The sequence below is a fragment of the Podarcis bocagei genome, assembly GCF_964188305.1.
Source record: "Podarcis bocagei genome assembly, chromosome: 3".
NCBI classification, from domain to species: domain Eukaryota; kingdom Metazoa; phylum Chordata; class Lepidosauria; order Squamata; family Lacertidae; genus Podarcis; species Podarcis bocagei.
In genome coordinates this window covers 45,558,989-45,580,910 of record NC_138127.1, presented here as the reverse complement: position 1 = coordinate 45,580,910, position 21,922 = coordinate 45,558,989, and the positions used below count along the sequence as shown (strand labels likewise).

General features: G+C 40.8%; 1 protein-coding gene across 1 annotated transcript in view; it reads left to right on the top strand.

Annotated features, from left to right (window-relative positions):
* LOC308583308 (uncharacterized protein) overlaps window positions 1-21,922 on the top strand; it is a gene marked incomplete at its 5' end in the record, with an annotated part of 116,051 nt that overhangs the window by 80,439 nt on the left and 13,690 nt on the right. Inside the window, 8 exons of the mRNA XM_081187120.1 lie at window positions 1,265-1,381; window positions 3,857-3,911; window positions 5,751-5,912; window positions 7,892-7,988; window positions 12,069-12,247; window positions 13,905-13,992; window positions 15,521-15,648; window positions 17,410-17,502. Coding sequence (XP_081043246.1) covers window positions 1,265-1,381; window positions 3,857-3,911; window positions 5,751-5,912; window positions 7,892-7,988; window positions 12,069-12,247; window positions 13,905-13,992; window positions 15,521-15,648; window positions 17,410-17,502 — 919 coding nt within the window. The remainder of the gene's footprint in view (window positions 1-1,264; window positions 1,382-3,856; window positions 3,912-5,750; window positions 5,913-7,891; window positions 7,989-12,068; window positions 12,248-13,904; window positions 13,993-15,520; window positions 15,649-17,409; window positions 17,503-21,922) is intronic.

Genomic DNA, 21,922 nt, shown 5'->3' with positions numbered 1-21,922 from the left:
TAAAGTATGCATGCAGCCCTAGTCACATCAGTCTGGGAAACTCAGGGATACACCTTCTATATATTATTTTCTTCAGCAGCTCTTGCCATTTTCAGTGTTTTCTCCTCCTTTGTTGTTTGAGTCCAGTGCCTTCTCAAGAGACAAGTGTCTTTTCCTCTTTCTCTATACTTTCTTTTTCTCCTTAATGTATTGTGTAAAGTGTTGTAGACTACAAGCTTGTAAGCAGGGCCTGCTTTTATTTTTAATTTTTGTTAGCAAATGCTAATAATGATGATGTTAGCAACAGTAAGAGAAATGTGGCAGCCTTTGCTGTTTCCCCAGACTTTTCCTAAAGGATTTCAACCAACTCTTTTATCTTACAAAGCTGCTCCCCATCACTGGGGATTTTCAAGGAATGAGTCAACATTGGAAAGAGCCTGTTTATGTGTGACTTAGAACAGATTGACATGAACTTCATACAAGACCTTACGTTTGGTGTATTTGACCTCAAATTCTTTTGGCCCCCGAATAACAATGCATCTCAGCTGCAATTTTTTAAGATACATTGTCCAATTTTGGCAAATGAACACAGGAATTTATTCTGAGATAACAGTAGACACTTTAAATGTTTTGGTTCTTCTTAAGACCAACATTTTCTCTGACTTAAGGGAACTAGTAGCAAGGAAAATTGCCCCTTGACAGCCAGAATTCAAATTTTATTGAAACTTTCCCCTTTTTTTGACAAAACGGTACCCAATTCCCCATACTTCTCCCCAAACCCCAGTAAATAGCTAATTTTTAATATGTGTTTCTAATAAAAGGGGGGGATTATGTGCAACACCCTTTTAAGGTTACCACCTTAGGTAAGAAGAGTTCGGCTGGCTTTAACATTCATGACAAGCACCAAGAATGATAATAAAATGAGATGGTTAACAAAATAGCAAAATTACAATTCGGGAGATGCAATTTATGGAGTTGGAGTTGAGGGCAAATTAATGAGTGGGACCATACATTTTCCTGCTTCTGTTCACTTATCTTATTTCAAAAATACTGCATTCTCCCACTATCCACTTTAGGTACAGCCTGAGACTAGTGCTTCTTTCAAATTATGTCATCAACCTTCAGTCAGGCTTATGAATTAACCTGATATCCTAAATTCCCCCAGAACTCCATAATATGTTGTCATTCTTCTAATGGAATAATGTGTGAAGTGTGTCTCTCAAAACCCCACTTATGACTCACTTTCCCCCAATATGTGGGTGTTGTTCTTGTTGTGTTGCCACAGGCCACATATCAAGAGAAGCTTTTGGAGGAAGAGCCAGAATAATAGAGTTATGATGGAAGAAACACAAAGAGTCAGGCCAGCCATTCTGGATTTTTTAACCAAGTACTGCATCATTAAGTAAGTCTAATCCACTGTTGGTTATAAATAGACACTTGTGCTTATCACATTCACTCACTGGGAAAGAATGTAAACCAGTCTAAGAATGAAACACTGCCTGAATAATATTAGCAACTTCATGGTCAAAAGACACGTACTCGAATACTTCCCCCTTCCTTACCCGAGTGGAATGACGTGATGGTTTATATACAAAAAGAGTTGAAGGAAGGTTGTGTCATTAGAAAATATGTGCTGAAATAAGGTCTTTTCCTTCTCGTTGGCCTTTAAAGGAATTTGGGTGGCCAGAAAATGAAACACAGTGAGTAACAATGCGTTTGAAGACCTAAGGCCATCTTGGTCAAGGCATAAGACAGAAGGCTTTCAAATGACACGGAGAAAGTGGGGAAGCCCCATGCCTGTTCAAAAGTAGAGGCGGGGGAGAAATTTGATTCGGTTCACACTTTGAAGTGAACCTACTTAATTCATACTTTCTGAAACAATGCGCAAACTATTCTACATAGCTGCCCTTCAAAATTCACACTTCTTCTGCGCCACAGAACTTCCCCTCCCTTTCATTTTCCCTTGTGCACCCACAAATCTACTTGGGGGGGGGGTAGAGGGAAAACCTGGAACAGATTTGGAGGGGCATGTGGGAAAGGAAGTTCCGTTGTGCAAGCAAAAGCCGTCTTGTGGATGAGACAAATTCACTGGGTACAACCAGCACTTTTTTCTGACCGGAAGTGCTGGTATGTAGAACCAGCACATTTTTCTTGGAATGATTTTCAACATCAACTTTTAAATTAAAGCTTTTTAATTAAAAGTTGATCACAAATCAAATGGAGAAAGGGGGAGAGGTGCAGGGAGAATGGAAAGGTGGGAGAGGCCTTTTGCAATTTAGCAAGCTATATGCACTGGAACCTCGTTTTATTTTTACAAAACACAGCACTGGATGACATCCAGAAATTCTACCAGTTGTATCAGCGATGTGAAACATGGGCAAAACAGGAAGTGTCAGAGCAAGTCCAGAGCAGCTGATGGAGCTTGCAAGGCCCTCCACCTCTCCCACCTAAGCAGAGCCATGTGTGCTACTTTGCTAACAAACGCCCTAGCATAGGGAAAGTAGTAAAAATGCAGAAAACATATATATTTTCAGACAGGTAGGTTTTTTCCAAATAAATGTAACTGCAGACAAGGATCCCACTGCTAAGGTTCAGTGTTCTCGTGTGACCAGACTGTCCTGCATCAAAGACTCAGAGCTACGCCCCAAACTAATACACCCTTCCCTTTGCGCTTGGAAGCTGCCTTCTTTGATCTCTTGTTACAGTTCAAACCACAGGCAGGTTCCAGTTTCCCTTTCTTCACATTTTAAATGTCTCAGACCCAATGTCAGCAAGTTCTCATCCTCCCCTGCACCTGGGTAAAGTCCAGGCCAAAAAAGGCAGAGGGGACTTGCCAAAAGGGGGACCAAAAAAAAAAAAAGAGTGTTCTTAGGCTGCCTTCTTATTTTGCTCCTTTTCTCTCGGATAAGAAAAATAGACCCTGGAGAGGAAAAGGTTGAGTAAAATAATACTGTCTAGGAATACTACTTACTCCTGCATTATTTCGCTATAACCTCAGCAGTTCCCGAAGATTAGTCAAATGCAGATGTTAAAACATGGAAAGTCTACAAATTGGTGGGTGAAGACAGATGTAAGATTAAAGAGCAGGCACAGCAGTTTCTTCACCCCTGGTGTGAGGCTGGCTTGGCAATTTGCATGACAGACATACCAGCAAGTTGAAAACTGGTTCAGCCATCCATCTTGCCTCTATCTTCATGTTTCAGGCAGACTTTTCACTCCCCAACTCCCTTTTTAAAAAGGTTTGTGGCATGTACTAGGGTATATATAGTAATTTGTCGGCTTATTTTTAAACCTGCAAATGTTGCAAAACTGCTCTAAGGTTAAGATATGGTGCTCAAAAGAAGTTTTTTGTTGTACCCACAATAACATAAAGAAAGGGTCTTCCCGGAAACAATGCCAGCGAGTTTTACAGTCGTAGTTTTGATTAGATATCCAAATGGCCCAAAGGTCGGGTTGTGTTTTGCCTGTGGTGCAAGGATGGCTCTTCATAGGTTGTTGGGTTACCATTGGCCATGCTGGCTGGGACTGATGAGGCTTGGAGACCAACAACATCTGCAAAGCCTCAGGTTCCCAGCCCTGGTATGAGGTCAGAAATATTTGCTAGCATATATCTCTGCTTATTTACACACCAGCCTCTACAGTGAGCACTGCCATTCTACCAGCCCCATGTCAAGAAGAGCTGGACATGTGTGTACATAACTCAACAGTTCATGGCTGAATGTGTGTTGTGTTTGAGATGACATGTCGTGGTATTAAAATGTGGTGATGATAAAATAAAAGCACAGCAGTTCAATCTGTTGTGGCTGTTTTACACAGGAATGTGATGAGAAGTAACTTTGCTTTCCTGTTTTTTAACATCATTTTTTTCCTTTCAAAGTCCAGAACGCTTATCATTTTATGAAAGAATTTTCCTAAAGTACTGCAGTCATGAGGTAAGATACTTAGGAAGACTAAAGGTAACTTTATTTTTGTTTTCTACAAATAGTTCAGCCTCTACCAAATATTTTTCTCTTTTAAGCCATGGTTAGAGTATTGTGGTACCTCGGGTTACAGACTCTTCAGGTTACAGACTCCGCTAACCCAGAAATAGTACCTCGGGTTAAGAACTTTGCTTCAGGATGAGAACAGAAATCACGGGGCGGTGGCATCAGGAGGCCCCATTAGCTAAAGTGGTGCTTCAGGTTAAGAACAGTTTCAGGTTAAGTACGGACCTCCAGAACGAATTAAGTTCTTAACCGGAGGTACCACTGTACTGTGTTAGGACTGGGACCAATTCCATTTCTGAGTCAGCCATAAAGCTCACTTGGTGACCTTGAAGCAGTCATCATATCTCACCTTAACTACTCAGAGGGTCTTTGTGGTGATAAAATGTGGGGTGGGATGAGAAATCGTGTATGCTGCAGAGTTAAATTGAGTGTAGGATCCTTACTTATCATGGTGCAACAGGTTATATATGAATTTTTCTTATGAAAGAAAGGAGAAATAGTTGCTAACAATACATGGGACAACACAGAAACGTTTGGTGACCTTGAGGTTGTGTACTAATTTCCATTCCCCTTTTTTATCTTGCCCGCTTTGCCACAATCTTACCCTCTGTTTTGATATTCTGACAATCAGAAACTACAACCTTTCCAGTCTCTCCTAATTTTGACTGGAGCCATAGCAACTGTGACAAACATAGTCCGCTAATAACACAGAAGATAAGGACTTACATCCTGTACAAGTTTGGAACTTCATCATCCCAAGTGTATCTCTTAGCTTTTATCTTTTTCTTTTCAGTGCCACAGAATAGTTTATTTCTCACTCCTTTTGTCCATTTCCCTGAGAATGGTAAAAACCTCATTGCTTTATCTATTCTGGCAGCTCTTTCCTTACCATTCTATTTTTGTTGTCTTTAGGCTAAAAACAGATATCCCTCTCACTCACACACACTGGCTATGTTTTTTTCATTATAAAAAATGTATCAGATTTTCTCCAGAAATGGTAAATGAAGATGAAATTGGGGAGGTAGGGGGTGAGGAATGCAGGCTGGCAATCTGATGGCAATGACATTGTGTAGGCAAAGCAAAACAAAAACTAAAAAATCTTGCACGTATGAGGAGGGCCAGTTCCAGTCTGGAAGCACTTTCTGTCATACTCTCTGCTTCTTAGGGCAAGTTATTATATTTATTTTTTGTAATGAAACTGCCCTAAGACATTTTAATGTAATGTAATGATGTAATGGAGTCTCCACCTCCATCGTTGTGCCCGGACACTGAGGTCCAGCGCTGAGGGCCTTCTGGCGGTTCCTTCGCTGCGAGAAGCCAAGTTACAGGGAACCAGGCAGAGGGCCTTCTCGGTAGTGGCACCCGCCCTGTGGAATGCCCTCCCACCAGATGTCAAAGAGAAAAACAACTACCAAACTGTTGGAAGACATCTGAAGGCAGCCCTATTTAGGGAAGCTTTTAATGCTTAATAGGTTATTGTGTTTTGGTGTTCTGTTGGAGGCCGCCCAGAGTGGCTGGGGAAACCCAGCCAGATAGGCGGGGTACAAATAATTTATTATTATTAACTACCATTGCTACACTGAAGAAAGATGCTTCAACACGTTCGTTTGATGTGGTGAAACTTTCAGACACTTCCGCATTTGCATACTAGGGCTCCCCCTTTGTGTCGCTCCCACTTTCAGAGCAAATGGTCACCAGCTCAGAGTGTGCACCATGGCGCACTCGGAGCTCAAAGTGCTTGCATTTTAAAAGTATAACAGTTCTTTCTTTGTACTTTTTTTAAAGGACCCTGATGAAGAACCTAGAGACCAGGAATCTACTGATATGCCAAATGCAAATTTCGGTGAGGTGCCTGGTGGCTTTGATCACATAGAAGAAATCCTTATACAGAAAAAAGCAAAGGAAAACATTGACATTGAGAAAAAGATCCAAATGATTCTTGAAAGTGTGAGTGGAGATTTGTAGTTGTTGCGATCAATCTGCATTCCATTAATGCTAATCATGAAATTTCACTCAGGTGCATATATCTCTGTAGAGGTAAATGGCGGGCCTGACATCCCCAAAGCTCCCAAACTCAAAGTTCATAATTTTATTTGATTTATTGTATTCTGCGCCACTTTTCATTCAAATGAATCTCAAAGCGGCTCCAAACAATGAATAACAATAACATAATAGAACATCACAAATACAACATAAATCATATAATGTAATTAACAAATATAATTAACAGTTATAATCTATAAAACATTATTAACAAAACAGCAGCTAAAAAAAAGCCAAACATGACAATTAAATTCAGTACTCTGCATTTCTATACCAGTCTACTTTTTTTAAAGCCCTGATGAAAATTTGTTAGCCTTTTAGTTCAAATTTCTCCCAATTTATACTTTTTTGCCTAATATACACTTATTTACAAAACAATTTGCTTAACATCAAACATTTTTCCATTTATTTGCATTAATGGATGCATTTATATTCTGACCTGCATTTTTATGTGTATTACTTGCCTGGAGAGCTGCACTGCAAAACTTGGAGAACTGTGAATTTCAAAAGGGTTTTGGTTTGCTAATTATTTTGGAAAGTGTGAATCAGATAAATTTCATCTTTCAATAAAAAGTGAATTTATATTTCTTAGGAACCTTGAGCATTAAGCTCTGCTATTGCAGTGGCTTCCCTGAATCCCATTTAAATCAAAGGAGTGATGAAATGCCATGTCACTAAAAGTCTCATTTAATCAATTTCTCAATAAAAATTTTTAATATAACAAGATAATGTGCAACCTTCTTAAGGTAATATAACTTGAGCATCTTGGGCTTGTCAATCAGAAGGGCGGTGGTTTGAATCCACACAACAGGGTGAGCTCCTGTTGCTGTCCCAGCTTCTGCCAACCTAGCAGTTTGAAAGCACACCAGTGCAAGTAGATAAACAGGTACCACTGTGGTGGGAAGGTAAATGGCATTTCCGTGTGCCAGAAGAGGTTTAGTCTTGCTGGCCACATGACCCAGAAAACTGTCTATGGACAAACGCCGGCTCCCTCAGCCTGAGTAAAAACACCAGGCAGGCCCCACAAATAACCCAGAGATGCATTTTAAATAAAAGGGCATATTCTACTCATGTAAAAACATGCTGATTCCCGGACTGTCCATGGGCCGGATTGAGAAGGCAATTGGGCCGGATCTGGCCCCCGAGCCTTAGTTTGCCTACCCATGATCCTAGCTAGGGTCAGGCTCAGGGCAAGATCTAGTCATCTGCATGACAGTGATTCAATTGCATAATTTTTAGATTATGAATGCAAAACTCTACAGTCTCTTGGGGAAGAGACTTGGCTATTCAGAAGCTGATTTACTAAAAGAAAATAAACACACACACACACTGATGCACATTTTATGGTAACTTTACATGAAAATTAGAGTAATCCAGCGTAACAATACCATCCTTTAGATGTTTGATAAAATGTATTCAATGGGACTTGTTCCCAGGCATGTGGTATTGGATTATAGCCCCTCCTTCTTCAATTGCTTTTCTCCTCAAATGCCACTGAAACTTTTGGGAGCACCAGATCTTTAGCCCTCAGAATTTCTTTGATATTATTTTCTATAAGCAGATGGCCAAAAAGCAAAAAAAAGGCCTTTTTGATTTTTAAAAAGCCACTTACTAGAAGAATAACTTGGATCCAAGAATTCTGTGGTGATTGCATTTGCCTGGGTCCTTTTGATACAACAGCAGAAAAATGAAACACCAGCAGCTTTAAACAACACAGACACCCCAAGCTGTGTTCTGACATAATTACGGATGATAAGCCTTTAATTTTTTACCTCACATTAACAGGAGAGAACAAATGTTAATGGCTGAACTTCTTTTCCCCTCTTCTCCCTTTAAAATCCCAAGGCGCTGTTCTTTTTTTCTGTTCTTTTTTTACCTCACAGGGATCTGTATCAGATCAACTGGAAAAAATGCAGTTTAAGATGAAGACACTTTTGGAAAGAAAAAAGGACATTGTGAACACAGTACAAGAACTTCAAGGCAAGATTATTTAAACAGTGAAGAAGCTCACTGAAAAACAGGAATAATGCTATGAAAAAGAAATTGTAATGGAAAAGAACAGAGTCTGTAGATACTTGAAGTGCAAAAAAAAGAAGAAGTTAGGTCTCTTTTTCACTTTGCACTGGTGATGTAGGTGTTGCTGCAACACAATCATTTCCATGTAATGTGTTAAAGCCTTAAATCACATAAGTGAAGCCACACTGCAGCTCTTTCCCACGCTGACATCCCTCTAGGAATAGGGACAGTGCTGCTATGCGGGGGAACTACAGTGTCGGCTTCTTCCATGTAGCCCGGGACTTTTCCCCTCCTGTTCTGTAGAAGAAAACTGTGACCACTACTGCCTGCACATTGTGCAGAATGAAGTGGTAGATTGTGGGCACATTCACACTATATATTTAAAGCACGTTCAGCACACAGTAAAACGCATGACTTTTCAGGATTGTGGGTTCAGATTGGTGGCTTTTGTTTTTGAATGAAATGCTCCCTACGGGTACTAAATTAGTGCATCAGTGAGATGATTATGCTAAAATTTCCTTTTGATATGCTCTCACATACAGAGGATTTTGTGTGTTTACATTAGAGAGGGTTCAAGCACTATTCTCATGTGTAGTCTGAAATGGTACATTCTGGAATTTGACCACCACAGTTTTCCTCTTTTCACTACAGTTTGTTTTATTTTATTTACTACAATTTAGTATAATGGCTTACATTATATTAGGCATGATGCAAAAGGGGCAAATGGAGGAGATGAAGGAAAGCAAATTCAGATAGCATAATGTTGAATAATGAAAGGATCCTTCCTTTCTCAGCTCTCCCTCTGATGCAGCTAGTTCGAATGGCTGGTGACAGAATTTGTGTGATGGATAATGTGTTGAATGGCTCTGTGTCTCATTAAAGGCAATGGAAGGGGTCCAAGCCTGGTGCCAGGAATCAGCAGCCCAGAGGCTCTAAAGAGCTCCTTACTAGTCTAGCCTGGCCAAACCAATATTCACTGCCATGGCCCACAAGGCCCTCAGACATCTGTTTCTAGTGGTGGGCAGGTGATGATGCCATTTTTGAATGGCAACAAAGCTCAGTGCCCATCCATGGTGGTGGCTCACATTTATTCACACTGCAATGTGTGTATAACAACTATCAAACCCAACTGGGGAAACATTTTGGATAAATAAAGATGGCAGGTAGCCACCATAGATAGGAACCAAGCTTGGTTCCCATTCAAAAGTGGCACTACCACCTGCCCAACCACCTGCCCAACCACGCTTCCAGGGGGCTGGCAGGGTGTTGTTGCTGCTACAGCAACAGAATGGAAAAAATACTGTGTAGTTATGACCATGAGTCGGGGGGCCAGTAGTAGCACTGTGCTGGGTGCATTCTGGAGGTCTAGTGCCAGCCCTGAGTGATACTGACTGAAGCTCACTTAAGTCCTGCCAATGTCAAATAAACATTTAGACCTGTTATGTGTGTTCTTCCTCAGAGCTTCCATTGAGGTTAATGGGCCAGGTAAGCATGCACAGGAATACAGCCATAGTCACGGCTCCACTTTTGCTGAATTGTGTGCTTGTTTCCTGGTAGATAAATTACATGCTAGCCAATATATTACATGGATTCCTCACTCTTCTTCCCCATCCCCAAAATAAAACCTGGTTTGCAGCCTATCTTCGGGGACAGCCTATAGTCACTCCATACACTATATAGATTAGATAGGCAGGCAGGCAGGTGTCACACAGAATGATGTACAGTGACCACATTATAAGCTACAACTTGTCCACCTGCATTTGGCAAATAGAAATGTTAAGTCCTTTGGGAAATGCCTGTCTGGGGAGTCCAGATAAACACCTCCTGTCAAATGCTAGGCATGCAGAGCTTTGGCTGTACTTATGGTTCTGTGGTGGCTGAAATGCCTTTAGGAAAAGACATATTAAAACCACCCTCTGTCTTCTTGGTCAGTTGTCAACATTTGTTGATTAATACAAAGCAGTTGCATGTTAGGGGGGCGACAAGTCTAATTAAGTAACTTTGTTGCAGCCTACTCCTCTGCCAAATTGAGTTGCCATAGTGTTTATCCTCTAGAATTCTGCCCCTGACTCCCAACATGTTTCTGATAAAATCTGCCTCTCTGGTTGGATGCTTTGCCCCTTTGGTGCTCTTGATGCATCATCAATATCCGTTGCAGATTAAAAGCAGGAGTCATGTGCATCCCTCCTCCATTGGCTTTGCCAAGTGGTTTCATCACACAACATACCCCTTTTCACAGCTGGTTCCATTCATGGTACTAAATTGAGTTTCCAAAGCACAGAGTCTGCATTTCTTCATGACTTAATTCTTGATTGCACAATCTGCTCATTATTCCACACTGTGAACGATTTCATGTTCATGTTCTGGAGCTCAGACACTGTGCTACTGGGGAATGGAAGAATGTGCGACTACCGCATGATCTCATATTACTGTTGACCAAAAGATCACAGCTAGCCATGTTCTCCCAGAGATGCCCTTTTATTCTTCTCAAAAAAGTCCTCCCCCTCTGAGGCCACATTGGATGGTTGTAGCTCACCCAGCACAGGTCAGAGAAGCTGCCAAAGCTTGGGGACAAAAGACTTGTGTGATCCTTAAGCATGCCTGGCCAAGAGTTAGGAACTTCCTAAACCCAACTCAGTGAAAGCTTCAGTAAAGTCTTTTTGCATACTCACTGTAAGCTCCCAACTCCAGCTATCTCATGTGACCAATTCCACCCCAAGCCTTGCCTGCCTTCACATGAGCTAAAGGCAGACTTACAAAAAGCATATAAAAGCCACTGCCTAAGCTTTAACTCAAGTGGCTGTGGGACCAAACAGTGTTTGGGATATTTTGCCTAGCTCTTCATTAACTGTGATTAGAATCCTTAGCTTGGAGGGCAAACAGAAAACACTTCCCTTTTTTTGTAAAATTTGATTAACTGCTGAGAAAGGATTATGCACATTTTGACAAGAAAATGAAACTCATCTGGCATAATGCTGTTCTCTAATTTCAAACCCATATGGGGCTATTATGCACTTCTGAACTTGGTATTCAAGATAACTGACTTTCACATACATAATATATGCAAAAAAACCCCAAACAATTTCAAAGCAATTTTTGTGCAAATGGATGGAATGTTTTCATATCTACCTTCTTCTTTTTCAAAAAAGAAGAAGTTCCTCACTGAATAACTTACTCAAAATGAAGGAAGATAGCTCTCACTTGAGTAGACAAGTTTCCTTTATGTTCAAACATACTTCATACTTGGTTATAAATGGTGAGCCAATCCTGGTGTTCATAAAAATACATACAAGGTAATAATTTTGTGTGGGTCAAACTATATAACATGGGGAATATGTGACTGCATTTCAGGTTATCTTGTTTTGTTTTGTTTTGTTTTTTGTTTTGTTTTGTTTTAAAATCCCAATGGCTGGTTTTTAAAAAAGCAGCTGTGAGGATCAGGATGATGGCAATGTTAATCAATGGGAGTTAATCAATGGCAGCTTCACTCTCTGAGTGTAAGGCAGTTCTGGAGGCTAATTTTGTGGGGGGCTGCAGTACAGAAGGGAAGTGTTAATCACACATTCCATGTATCATCTAATTTGGCCCTTAGAATTGTTAAGGTAGCTGACTTTGACGTATCAAAATTTCTAATATGGTCTTTGAGAAGATATAAGTCAAATTTCCAAAAATCTGAGAAAGCCTTATCCGATCAGTATAACTAGTCATCCCTACACAGTTGCTTACACTCTCCTGCCTGGGTTTGGTGACAGTTAACATCCAAAATCTACCAGTGCCAGGGATTGCTTTCTTGCAAATTGCATGATACTGTACACCTCACAGTGTAGTCCTTAAGAACATACAAATTAATTGGCCACAGTATTTACTACTCTTCTACAAACAACACTAAATCATTCTTGTTTCATGGGGTATGCCTCATGGAATATCCAAACAAACTGTGCCAATAGCTCTCGTAATGTTATGCTGGCAGTTTAAGCTTAGTGATGAATGTGGGCAAAAATAGACGTTATAAATGGCTACAACCTGATCTTTCTTAATGGTTAGATCAAAGAATGCAACTCCAGGCAACAATGACGGAGCAGTTATCCAATACAACTAAGCAGAAGAAAGGACAGAAGAGGCGGAAAGGCAAAGACACAAAGCTTCTTCTAAACATGGATGGAAAGGGGGACAACCTTTGTGGAATTCCATCCTCTAAACTTTCATCTATGCTGGTCAAACAGGTAAAATAAGCAGCAAGCATCACTCCATTCATGATCATTGTTTGATGAAATGTTGATAACATCATAAAACAGTGATGTTAATTCAAGAGGGTAAATACATTTTGTACTTAGCTATATATGGTCGCAAGTCCTGTTAAAGTCAACTGACTTTGTTGCATGTATATAATAGGAAGTGATAGTTGGCCTCTAAAGCTTCACCTTGAGCAAAATTACTTGTAATCACTCATGACATAACATATTAATTTATACAAGGTTCAAAGGCACTAGCCTTCTAAATGGGCATTTGACCATGCAAAGCCCAGCTCTGCTTCCCGCTGTATCGCTTTGTACATCCTGCCTTCAGACTGACAGCCAGCTGTTCATTAATAGTAGTATTGTTAATTGGACTTATAATAAAAATAATAATTTATTATTTATACCCCACCCATCTGGCTGAGTTTCCCCAGCCACTTGCTAGTTGCATTTAGAAACATGAATATAAAGATATTATAAAGACAAAACAACAACCAATCCCCCTCACAGTAAGAAGCAGCACACTAGTAACAGCACCATCTCAGTCTATCAAAAGACTGGGAGAGGTGGAGAGGATAAATCTTTACCTGGCGCCAAAAAGATGTCAGTGAAGGTGGATCTTGCTGGATCCTCCTATTCATGAAAGAGAATAAGAGCACTTCCTGTTCCAACCAAGCCTTCATTGAGCAACAAGGTCTTCCCAAGTCCTGAAACATTCCAGTATCCCTAATGGTTTACATAAATTTTAAATTGGCCCTGATAGCCCATTCATCCTACTTCAGGCTGCCGCACACAGCCTAGCCCTGGTACAAACATGTTCAAAAGAATCTCAGAAAAAATTGCCAAGAAAGGAGTGCCTATTTTGATGATGCTGAAAATGTTCATGAAAAACAGTAATTACGTTCAACAGAGTCCCAACTTTTGCTTCCTAAAAAAAAAATCCTCAAATGTTTAACCTGAGAATCTTAGATTCTCCTTGAAAATTTCACATTGGGTAAACTTTGGTAGCAACTAAAGGAAAAGCAATATTTGGGGGATGGAAGGCAGTATGGAAAGATTTGCACAAGAATAATTATTTTTTTTCACTTGCTTATGAACAGCTACACTTCAAGAATCACTTCAGGCAGTATTTTTCCCTGCCCCATTGATAAAGCGGATGGCAATAAGTCACTTCTGGTGCTTATTAGCACAAGAAGTCAATGTGATCTACAGGTTTTAGGTTGTTAGAAACCAGATTACAGAACCACTGCAAAGTGACAAGAAATCTTAATTATCATATGCAGGTATCAGTGAAGGTATCAGAGCAGCCATTTACCAACACAGGATAAGGGAAACAAACAAATATTATTGGCTGACTTCTCCCTTTTTTTGATGAGATCACATAAATTAAAGAGTGAATCTAAGAGAATCCAGAGATTGTAAATGGTGGGAGCTCTGTTTCTGCACTTGTAACTTAGTATCATAAGAGTCTGTTAAAACTTAAAGGCTTGTTTTCACACCTTTCCTTGCCCACAAAAAAATTACTAGCCTGAAAATTCATTGCACTAACGCCAGGATGCTGTTGTGCCTGTGAAGAAGGAAATATGTATGAAAACTTGCTTTTGGGGGTCCGTTTAATTGAAACTAACATTATTTTTAATTTGAGGCTGATGCATATGAAAACCTTGACCTTAAAATAAAATTCTTCTGGAGCAAGTATAAAGAAATTTGTTCAAGATTATCAGAGCTGAGTGGTAAGTATTTTGATGAACGTGACTTTTAAAAATAAAGAACAGTAAAGCACAAGCCATTTTTCATTGCACAAATATGATGAGCTCTATTCCAACCTCACATTTCCTGACATTATTGTTCAAAGTCCCACCAGGGGTCAGGGATGACAGGAATTGTTCAGTAACCTCTGGTGGGCACCAGGCTAGCCACCCCTGCCATAGAGGAACAACTCCCATTCATTTTATTTTTATTAACAATTTTCCCCCCCAAAAAAAAACATCCTAGTACAAAAACACAGAGAGGTGATACCATGTGAATCTGAACTGATAGTGCTATTTGCATTTTTCTGGTTTCAGAATATTTGCCCTGTTTTATTATGTACCCAGTCAGGAAATCCTCTTCTTCTTTTAATGACTTGCACAAGGATGTTGTGGAGAGGGCATGTCTTGTAATATGCTATCAGAGCCCTCCAGTTGCTTACCATGGCCACATGTGAGCTGAACTTGATTCTTATGGATCTTCATTTACTGGCAAGGGTTGTCTTCATTTGGGAAACAAAAATATCCCCAGGCAACTTCAGGAATTCCTTTTCACTCTCTTATCTCATCATGTCACAGCACTAAGGAAGAAAAAGAAATGTCAGCAGGCTGTTTGCCTCCCATTACTCCTTATTCACATAGTAATGGGACATTTGGCCCTACAGAGTACATTTCCTCCTTTTAGGATAGGGGAAGGGGGGTTGTAGAATGGAGTTCGACTGTGCCCAAGGCTCCCTGAAAACAACTGAACCTCATGTGCTGCTGTGGGCTAAGAAAAAAATGAAGATTGTACCCTGCCAACTGTAAGTAGGAGTTCAAGAGGGTTACAGAAAGAAAGAAACAATAACCAGAAAACATTCACAGTAGAATATTGTGATATAAAAAAAGAGAGATGTGGAATCTGAGGCGTGGGAGCCAAATATGGACATCCGTTCATCTTTCTCTGGCCCTTGGGACTGTCCCCTGACCACAAACCGTTCCCAGGAAAGATTCAGTTTTGTATTCATTTTAAGGAGAAACTAGTCAACTCACACATCTCCACCCAATGCACAGACTAAAACCCTGCTAGACTTCAAAATTCTCACTTTGCCAAATTTAGCAATGCAATTCTCCAACTAGACAATGTGTAGAAAATGCATATAATAGGAGAAAGTGTGGATAAAATGCTGGTGAATTTTAATGAAGATTATTTTAATTAATATTCACAAACAGCTGTGGAAACTGAATTTAAGACTGGAAGAATGGGAAACTGAGGAAACTGACACTGACTGAGTCTTCCATCCCTAGTTGCAGATCAGGTGGCTTTATATAATAACTAGAAATGATCACATTTCTCAAACAAATTTCTCAAATTTCTTTGTGGATGCCATATGCTTCAGAGCCACACAAAAAAAATGAGATGCTGCTTCCAGATTTCATTCAGAATCCTGAGAATCTTACTTTATTTGATAAAGTTGTTTTACCAGTGTTTTTGTTTGTTCATTTCCTGTCTCCTTCACTTTCTGTTATCTAGATACAAAGAGGATTTTAGAACAGAAAAATAAAGAAGCTTATTTAGAGTCAATTGTTCAGAATTCCAAGATTCCTCCAGAAGAAAGAAGGCTACAAAGTGCTCTGTATCAGAGATTGCACCCAGATAAGGTACATGTTAACTACACTGTGAACATACTGAAGTTTGTGGGATATCATCTTTGTCTGTTTTAACTTAGGTAAAGGTAAAGGGACCCCTGACCATTAGATCCAATCACAGACGACTCTGGGGTTGCGGCGCTCATCTTGCTTTATTAGCCAAGGGAGCCGGTGTACAGCTTCTGGGTCATGTGGCCAGCATGACTAAGCTGCTTCTGGCGAACCAGAGCAGCGCATGGAAATGCCGTTTACCTTCCCACTGGAGTGCTACCTATTTATCTACTTGCACTTCATGCTTTCGAACTGCTAGGTTGGCAGGAGCAGGGACTGAGCAATGGGAGCTCACCCCGTCATGGGGATTTGAACCGCCGATCTGATTGGCAAGCCTTAGGCTCTGTGGTTTAACCCACAGTGCCACCCATGTCCCTGTTTTAACTTAGTGCTCAAATAAATGTGAAAAACCAGAGTGTGAAGGCTCCCATAATTTTAAAGGTGAGTGGGGGGAAGTCTCATGATCAGAACTTTATAAAAATTGTATAAAAATGATAAGACATCTATATACATCAAGAAAAAACGTAACTGTGGCTATTAAAAAAGATTAAAGTAAGGTTCTGTGCTCCTACAATTGCTTCAGTGAACTTGTTTTTTTAATATATCTTGTAAAAAAAAGATAAATTATTTTATGATTTATAAGCTGTTGCAAAGCTGTGTTCCACATAGCTAATTAGCTAATATTTGTCAGCCCTGTGAATGTACTATTGTGCCAGAGAGCGTTGTGTTTCCACTTTGCAACTGCACTGTCACATCATTTTTATCAGTGACTTGGGAGACATTCAAGGATTAAAGCAGAGCTGTTCAGCTTCTTTTCCACAATACTACTATACTGACCTGCAAAAGCCAACACTGACTGAGCTAACTTATCCAGTCTCAGCCCTACTGCTAGCCAATTTGAGCCCTTTGCCTCAGGTTGCATACTGGGAGGGACGACAGAGTGAATGTGCACCTAGCCATTGCTCTCTGCCTGCTCACCACTGCTGAAAATCCACCCCCCCCCCAGGAAAATACATTTGGAAAACTGCCTTCTTGCATTGAAGGGTGCTGCATCACTGCACACCACACTTCAATCCAGCACAAAGGCTGTTGGCTGCCACTTTGCCCCTCTTAGGGAGAAGCCAGTGCCACCTCAGATCTCACCCCTGAGAAGTGAAATGCCTATAAGAGCACCACCGCTGCCATGCAGTGACAGCGAAAGCTCTTTCAACAAACAAGAAGAGAAGGGCCGTCATTGGCATGCCTGTGGCTGAGTACAGCTTCTTCTCAAATCTTGCCCATCTCTGCCTCATTCTTTGAGGACGTCCACATCCTGTCTCAAAGTGAAGGCATTGAAGGATGAGATCTGGATGGCACCAGACTCACCTTCCGGAGTCACTATGCTACAGCTCATGAGCCAATGGGAACACAGTCAAGGGGGCCCTGGGTGCAATGGTGGAGGAAGAGTATAGGGGGAGCACACCGCCCCCCAGCAGCGCAATCCTGGTAGGGTGCCATCGCAGCTGCCGCCCTCCCGCATGAAGCTCCGCCACTGCCTGGGTGACAGAGAACATCCAAGTAGGAAGGCTACTGGGTGTGGCTAATTTAGACTCTGCTATTCTACTAGCAGTGGGTCGTTAGCAGAAGGCCAGAACATGGCGTCTAAACCATGTTGTACAAAGCAAGAAGATGAAGATGGGGTATTTCATCCAATATAACTTTCTGTATTTTCTTTTTTTCCAGGATTTTGTGCTTGACCTAAATGACCTTGAACAAGCTCTCCAGGATGTGAACAAATGCCTGGTTTCTCCAAAAGAGTTCTCTTATATTTTCCATGTAAGTTCTACTACTGTACCATTTGTCAGCAGCTAGACTGCTATCACACAAGCTTTTCCAATACTTCTGCAGCTGGGCCAAAGGCAATATGTCTAGGCTGTCTTCTGTATGTCTTGGAGATTACAAAAAAAAAAAAAAAAGTTTGGCGGCTGACTCATTAGGTTTATATTTTATCAATTTTGCCAACATTGTGTTCAGTGTCTGGGAAGCTAATGCAGTACATAGCTGTGTATATTGGTAATGGCAGTGATTCACTGAAATAGTCTGAAGTATATTACGCTCATGTAACAGGATTAAGATTTTTCTCTTACCTGGTATAAGAAATTTAAGGAATCCTTCAGCTATTGTAAATGGTCCTTAAACTCTTCCTTTTGCCTTAGATGCCATCTGGGTGAATCACATGTGCCAATCAAATGAAATTCTTCCATCCTACCCTGCCCAGCTATAGTTAAGGAAGTCGGAGGGCCTGAGCTGTACAAGTCAGGGCATTTGCAAAAGCTGAGAATACCTTTTAGTCTGGAATGTGCCTCTCATAAATATTGTTATTATTGTGGGAGAAAAAGGCACTATAAGGCTGTTTGTAAATCAAATATACATTCCAGTCATTCTGGAAGGATTCTAGCCAATGTCTGTTTTATATTCAGATTGAAAATATAGACACTCATACACAAAGCACCCTGGAAAAAAGTTTAAAAGTCACACATGCAAAAATGAGCTACATTTCCGCTGCCAAGTTCCTTCATCGGCCTTGCAGTCTCTAGGCCTATGGTCTGTCCTTTCCCATTCTCTCTGGCTTTGCATTCGTAGAGTATTCTTGGAGTGCAGAGGGCTCCATCAGCCCTGCAGATCTACTCTAGTACATTATGTAGTGCTTCTGATGGTATATTTGTTCTATTTCTATCTAAGAAATTTATAATACCCTGCTTTTCACCATACATCTAAAAGTGGTTTACAGAAAAATCAAAGCTTGCAAATACAGCGTTTAATACATAGAGCTGTAAACAAAAGCTTACATTCTCCACAAACGGATCCCCCCACCCCTTTTTTCTGAACAGGCATAGTGTGGTGACATCATCTTGTTCTCAGTGCTTTTTTATGCAGTCGTAAGCTAAAGAACAGTTCTTTTAAGTGCAAAGGTTTCAAAGATACCATTCACCTGAACTCCATCTGTGTTTTGGTTATACCAAAGTACCATTTAGGACAAAATGGTAATCCCATTCCATTGTCAAGCACTACTACTTCCAGGAGGTGCAATGCCTCTGGATTTAAGGTCCTGGGGAGCAGGAGAAGTCTATTGAAGAAGAGATCTATTGTGTTTAGCTCCTGCCTAACAGCCATCTGTTTGGCCGCTGGGGGAGGCAGGTTGTTGGACAAGACAGGCCTTTTGTCTTATCCAACAGGGGGTTCCTTGTGTTCTTATTAAGAGCTTTTTTTGCATTCAGCTGCATTTACCGTGCTTGCTTTAAATTCTGAGTGTATTCCAAGGTATTGAAACAAAGCACTCCACAGTTATGTGGACTATTGCACTTAATAAATATAGCCTCATCTTCAAAAAGAAGAAGCAGAAGAAGCTAGAAAAAAACGGTAACTGGAAAGGCTGTTGATTGGTCTGAAGGACCGAATAAATCTGGACGTAAGATATTCCAGTGGTTTCAAGAGGGATCTTTCCTTGGTTCATTTGTGGCACAACTCATTACATATCCTTTTTTTCTGGGTGTGTTATTTTCACTCTTAGAAACATAATTAGGGTGTTCATTATTTTGTAAAGAAAATCTATGGAGAACATGCCGTACTAAATAATATTTGAGGCTGATGTGACCAAAAACCCAAAACCGGGCCTAGAGTTTATAATTTGTGAATTATAGGTTCAGGTGTATTGGGAGGGAAATGGTTTAGTACATTTCGCACCCTCAAACATCCAAGCTTTCCCTCATGTTACTTCAGTCTAAGTTGTGGAGCAAGCCTTCAGCCTGAGTAACATGTGTGGATTCAGAATGACATTGAACTGGTCCTCTTCTCCAGCCCCCAAACTGTCTTTAACGGGAAGTGTGAATGTTTACAGATTAACTGAAGGCTAATCACTGAACTTCCTAGCTGAAGAAGAAAACAGTTTGGTCACATTTTGCCATCCTTCTGGGGGGCTGGAGGGGAGATGTAAAAACATTTGCATTGGCCAGAAATAAAAGCTCATGCTTCACACACTTGTAACCAACCCCAGAAAGTGGGGGGAGCCCTCAGTCTTCTTGGCTTTGAACATTTTGAACAGGAAGCCATTTAGAGCTGGAATGCATGCCTAGCCAGTCCAAGAAACACCCGTTCTTATTACTTCTGGGCTATCGAAAAAGCTTGAGGTGAAAAAAGTATAATTTATAAGCAGCCCCTCTTTTCCTGTTTTGTTTAGATTTTTTTTCCTCTGCTTCTGCCAAGCCTGTTTTTCAAACTTTGCATGAGGAAACACATTTATACTTGCCTTTCATTTTATTTACTCAGCTGTACATCTACCTAAATTGATAGCTGCTGCTCCTACCTGGCTTCAAATCCAAACAAAGAGAGAGGAAGGTGCATGTTATACTTTCATGGTTTCTGAGGCAAAGGAGGAATCTGGGCGGAGGGCAGGCTGCTGTGGGATTGATATCAAGGGGAGTTACCAGCAGACTTTCTTCCTTTCAGGATATCCACAACTGTATGTTTTAGGAGGAGAATGCTCTATAATTTGCCACACATTCAAGCTGGCCAAGATCCTCATTTTGTGGACAGGATGGCAATGTTCCCTGAAGAGACCAGTGCTTTTCAAATGCCATTAAAACAATAACTGTCAGCTACTGAAAGAAAGAAAGAAAGAAAGAAAGAAAGAAAGAAAGAAAGAAAGAAAGAAAGAAAGAAAGAAAGATCGAAAGATCACCAAGAGGGTGTGCTGCAAAGCATCCCCTTGGGCTTAACCCTAGTACAGAGGGTTGAATCTGGCAAAGTCATTGCACACACAGAATTTCTGCTCATGCAGTGGATCTTCCCCTCACACCATGCACTGCCCCCCAGTCTGCTTTGGAAGGTTGTGGTGAAGCCCAGAGCAGATGCTGAAGGCACAAGTGATGTGGGGGAGATGCTCCATTGCAGTGACTTCATTGGCTGTAACCTAATAAGTTTAGAAAATCATGGAAGCAGAGAAGGACCACTCAGCTACACATGCATGTCATTGCTTGAGTCTAGTCCAACCAGCTCTTGAAATATATTTTATTTATATGCAATGGCCATTGAAGTCCGGAGCTTATGGTGTTCTACATCTAATTTAAAGTATGAACAACAAATGCATTGTCAGGCGATGTTCGAGTAGTGTGATTATTAGTTTCCCATCTCACCCATGACTGGCTTAGGAAGTCAGATATAGGGCGCCTATGCTGCTGCAGCTGCTGCACATACCAGGCAGCACATGAGAAAAAGGTATTGAGTGCTTACTATTTTAGATTTAAAAAAACACACCAAAAACCTTCAAACACTGTGGAGGAAAAAGAAGACCGCTTCAGTCTGTCGAAGTATTTGCAAAACAAATTTGAATTACGACTTCTCCTTACAAACTGTAGTATAAAAAACGGCTCACATCATAACTATTTCAAAGGCTAAAAGCTAACCACCAGCAATAAACATATTGCGCCAGTAATTTAATGCAGGAATTATGGTGGAGCAGATGCTATTTGGGGTCTGGTGTGGGAATCTTCAATAAAAACCAAGACTTGGTAGAATGTCCTTCTCATTCCACTGAGAGGACTTGCACACACACACAGTTTTTATTACTGAAAGGGGACATTAATATCTTAGAGGGAGGGCTATTTTCAAGAACTCTGATAGTGGCACCACTTTTGCTAAGATCCACCGCCTCCAATATGTATGATTCTATGTGCTTATGTCACTGCAGCCTGGAGTAGTGTTGAGTTGGTATCCTTCTGAATACCAGATGCCTAGGACAAACCACTAGGCACAGTCATGATCCTAAAACTTTCCGTGTGAGCTTTCGAGGGTGCAGGTCTCTGTTATGTACTGAAGTTCTCACCCTGGGCCAGCAGGGGGATACTGTAGATAGTTGTGCAAATGAAGGATCAAAAAGTGACGTTCAGTGATTGGATAGTTTTAGAAAATGGCAACAGTTACATTGTTCTGGAGCTCTATATAAGCAGGCTGACTGAGCTCCTCAGTTAGTTCTGCTCCAGCTTACAAAATAAAGAGCTGCTTTGGAGAAATCGCTGTGTCGTCTGCTATGTCAACCCACAACTTATCAGTCTCAGTGCAGTGAAATGCAGGACTAGGTGGAGCCATTTGGGTGTCTGGGGCTTCAGCTGTCCCACTGTAGCTGAAGCCAGTATAATTTAATCTTTTAAAACCTTACATTTGAAACAGAAATGTTAGGCAGCTGCACTGGACTATCCTT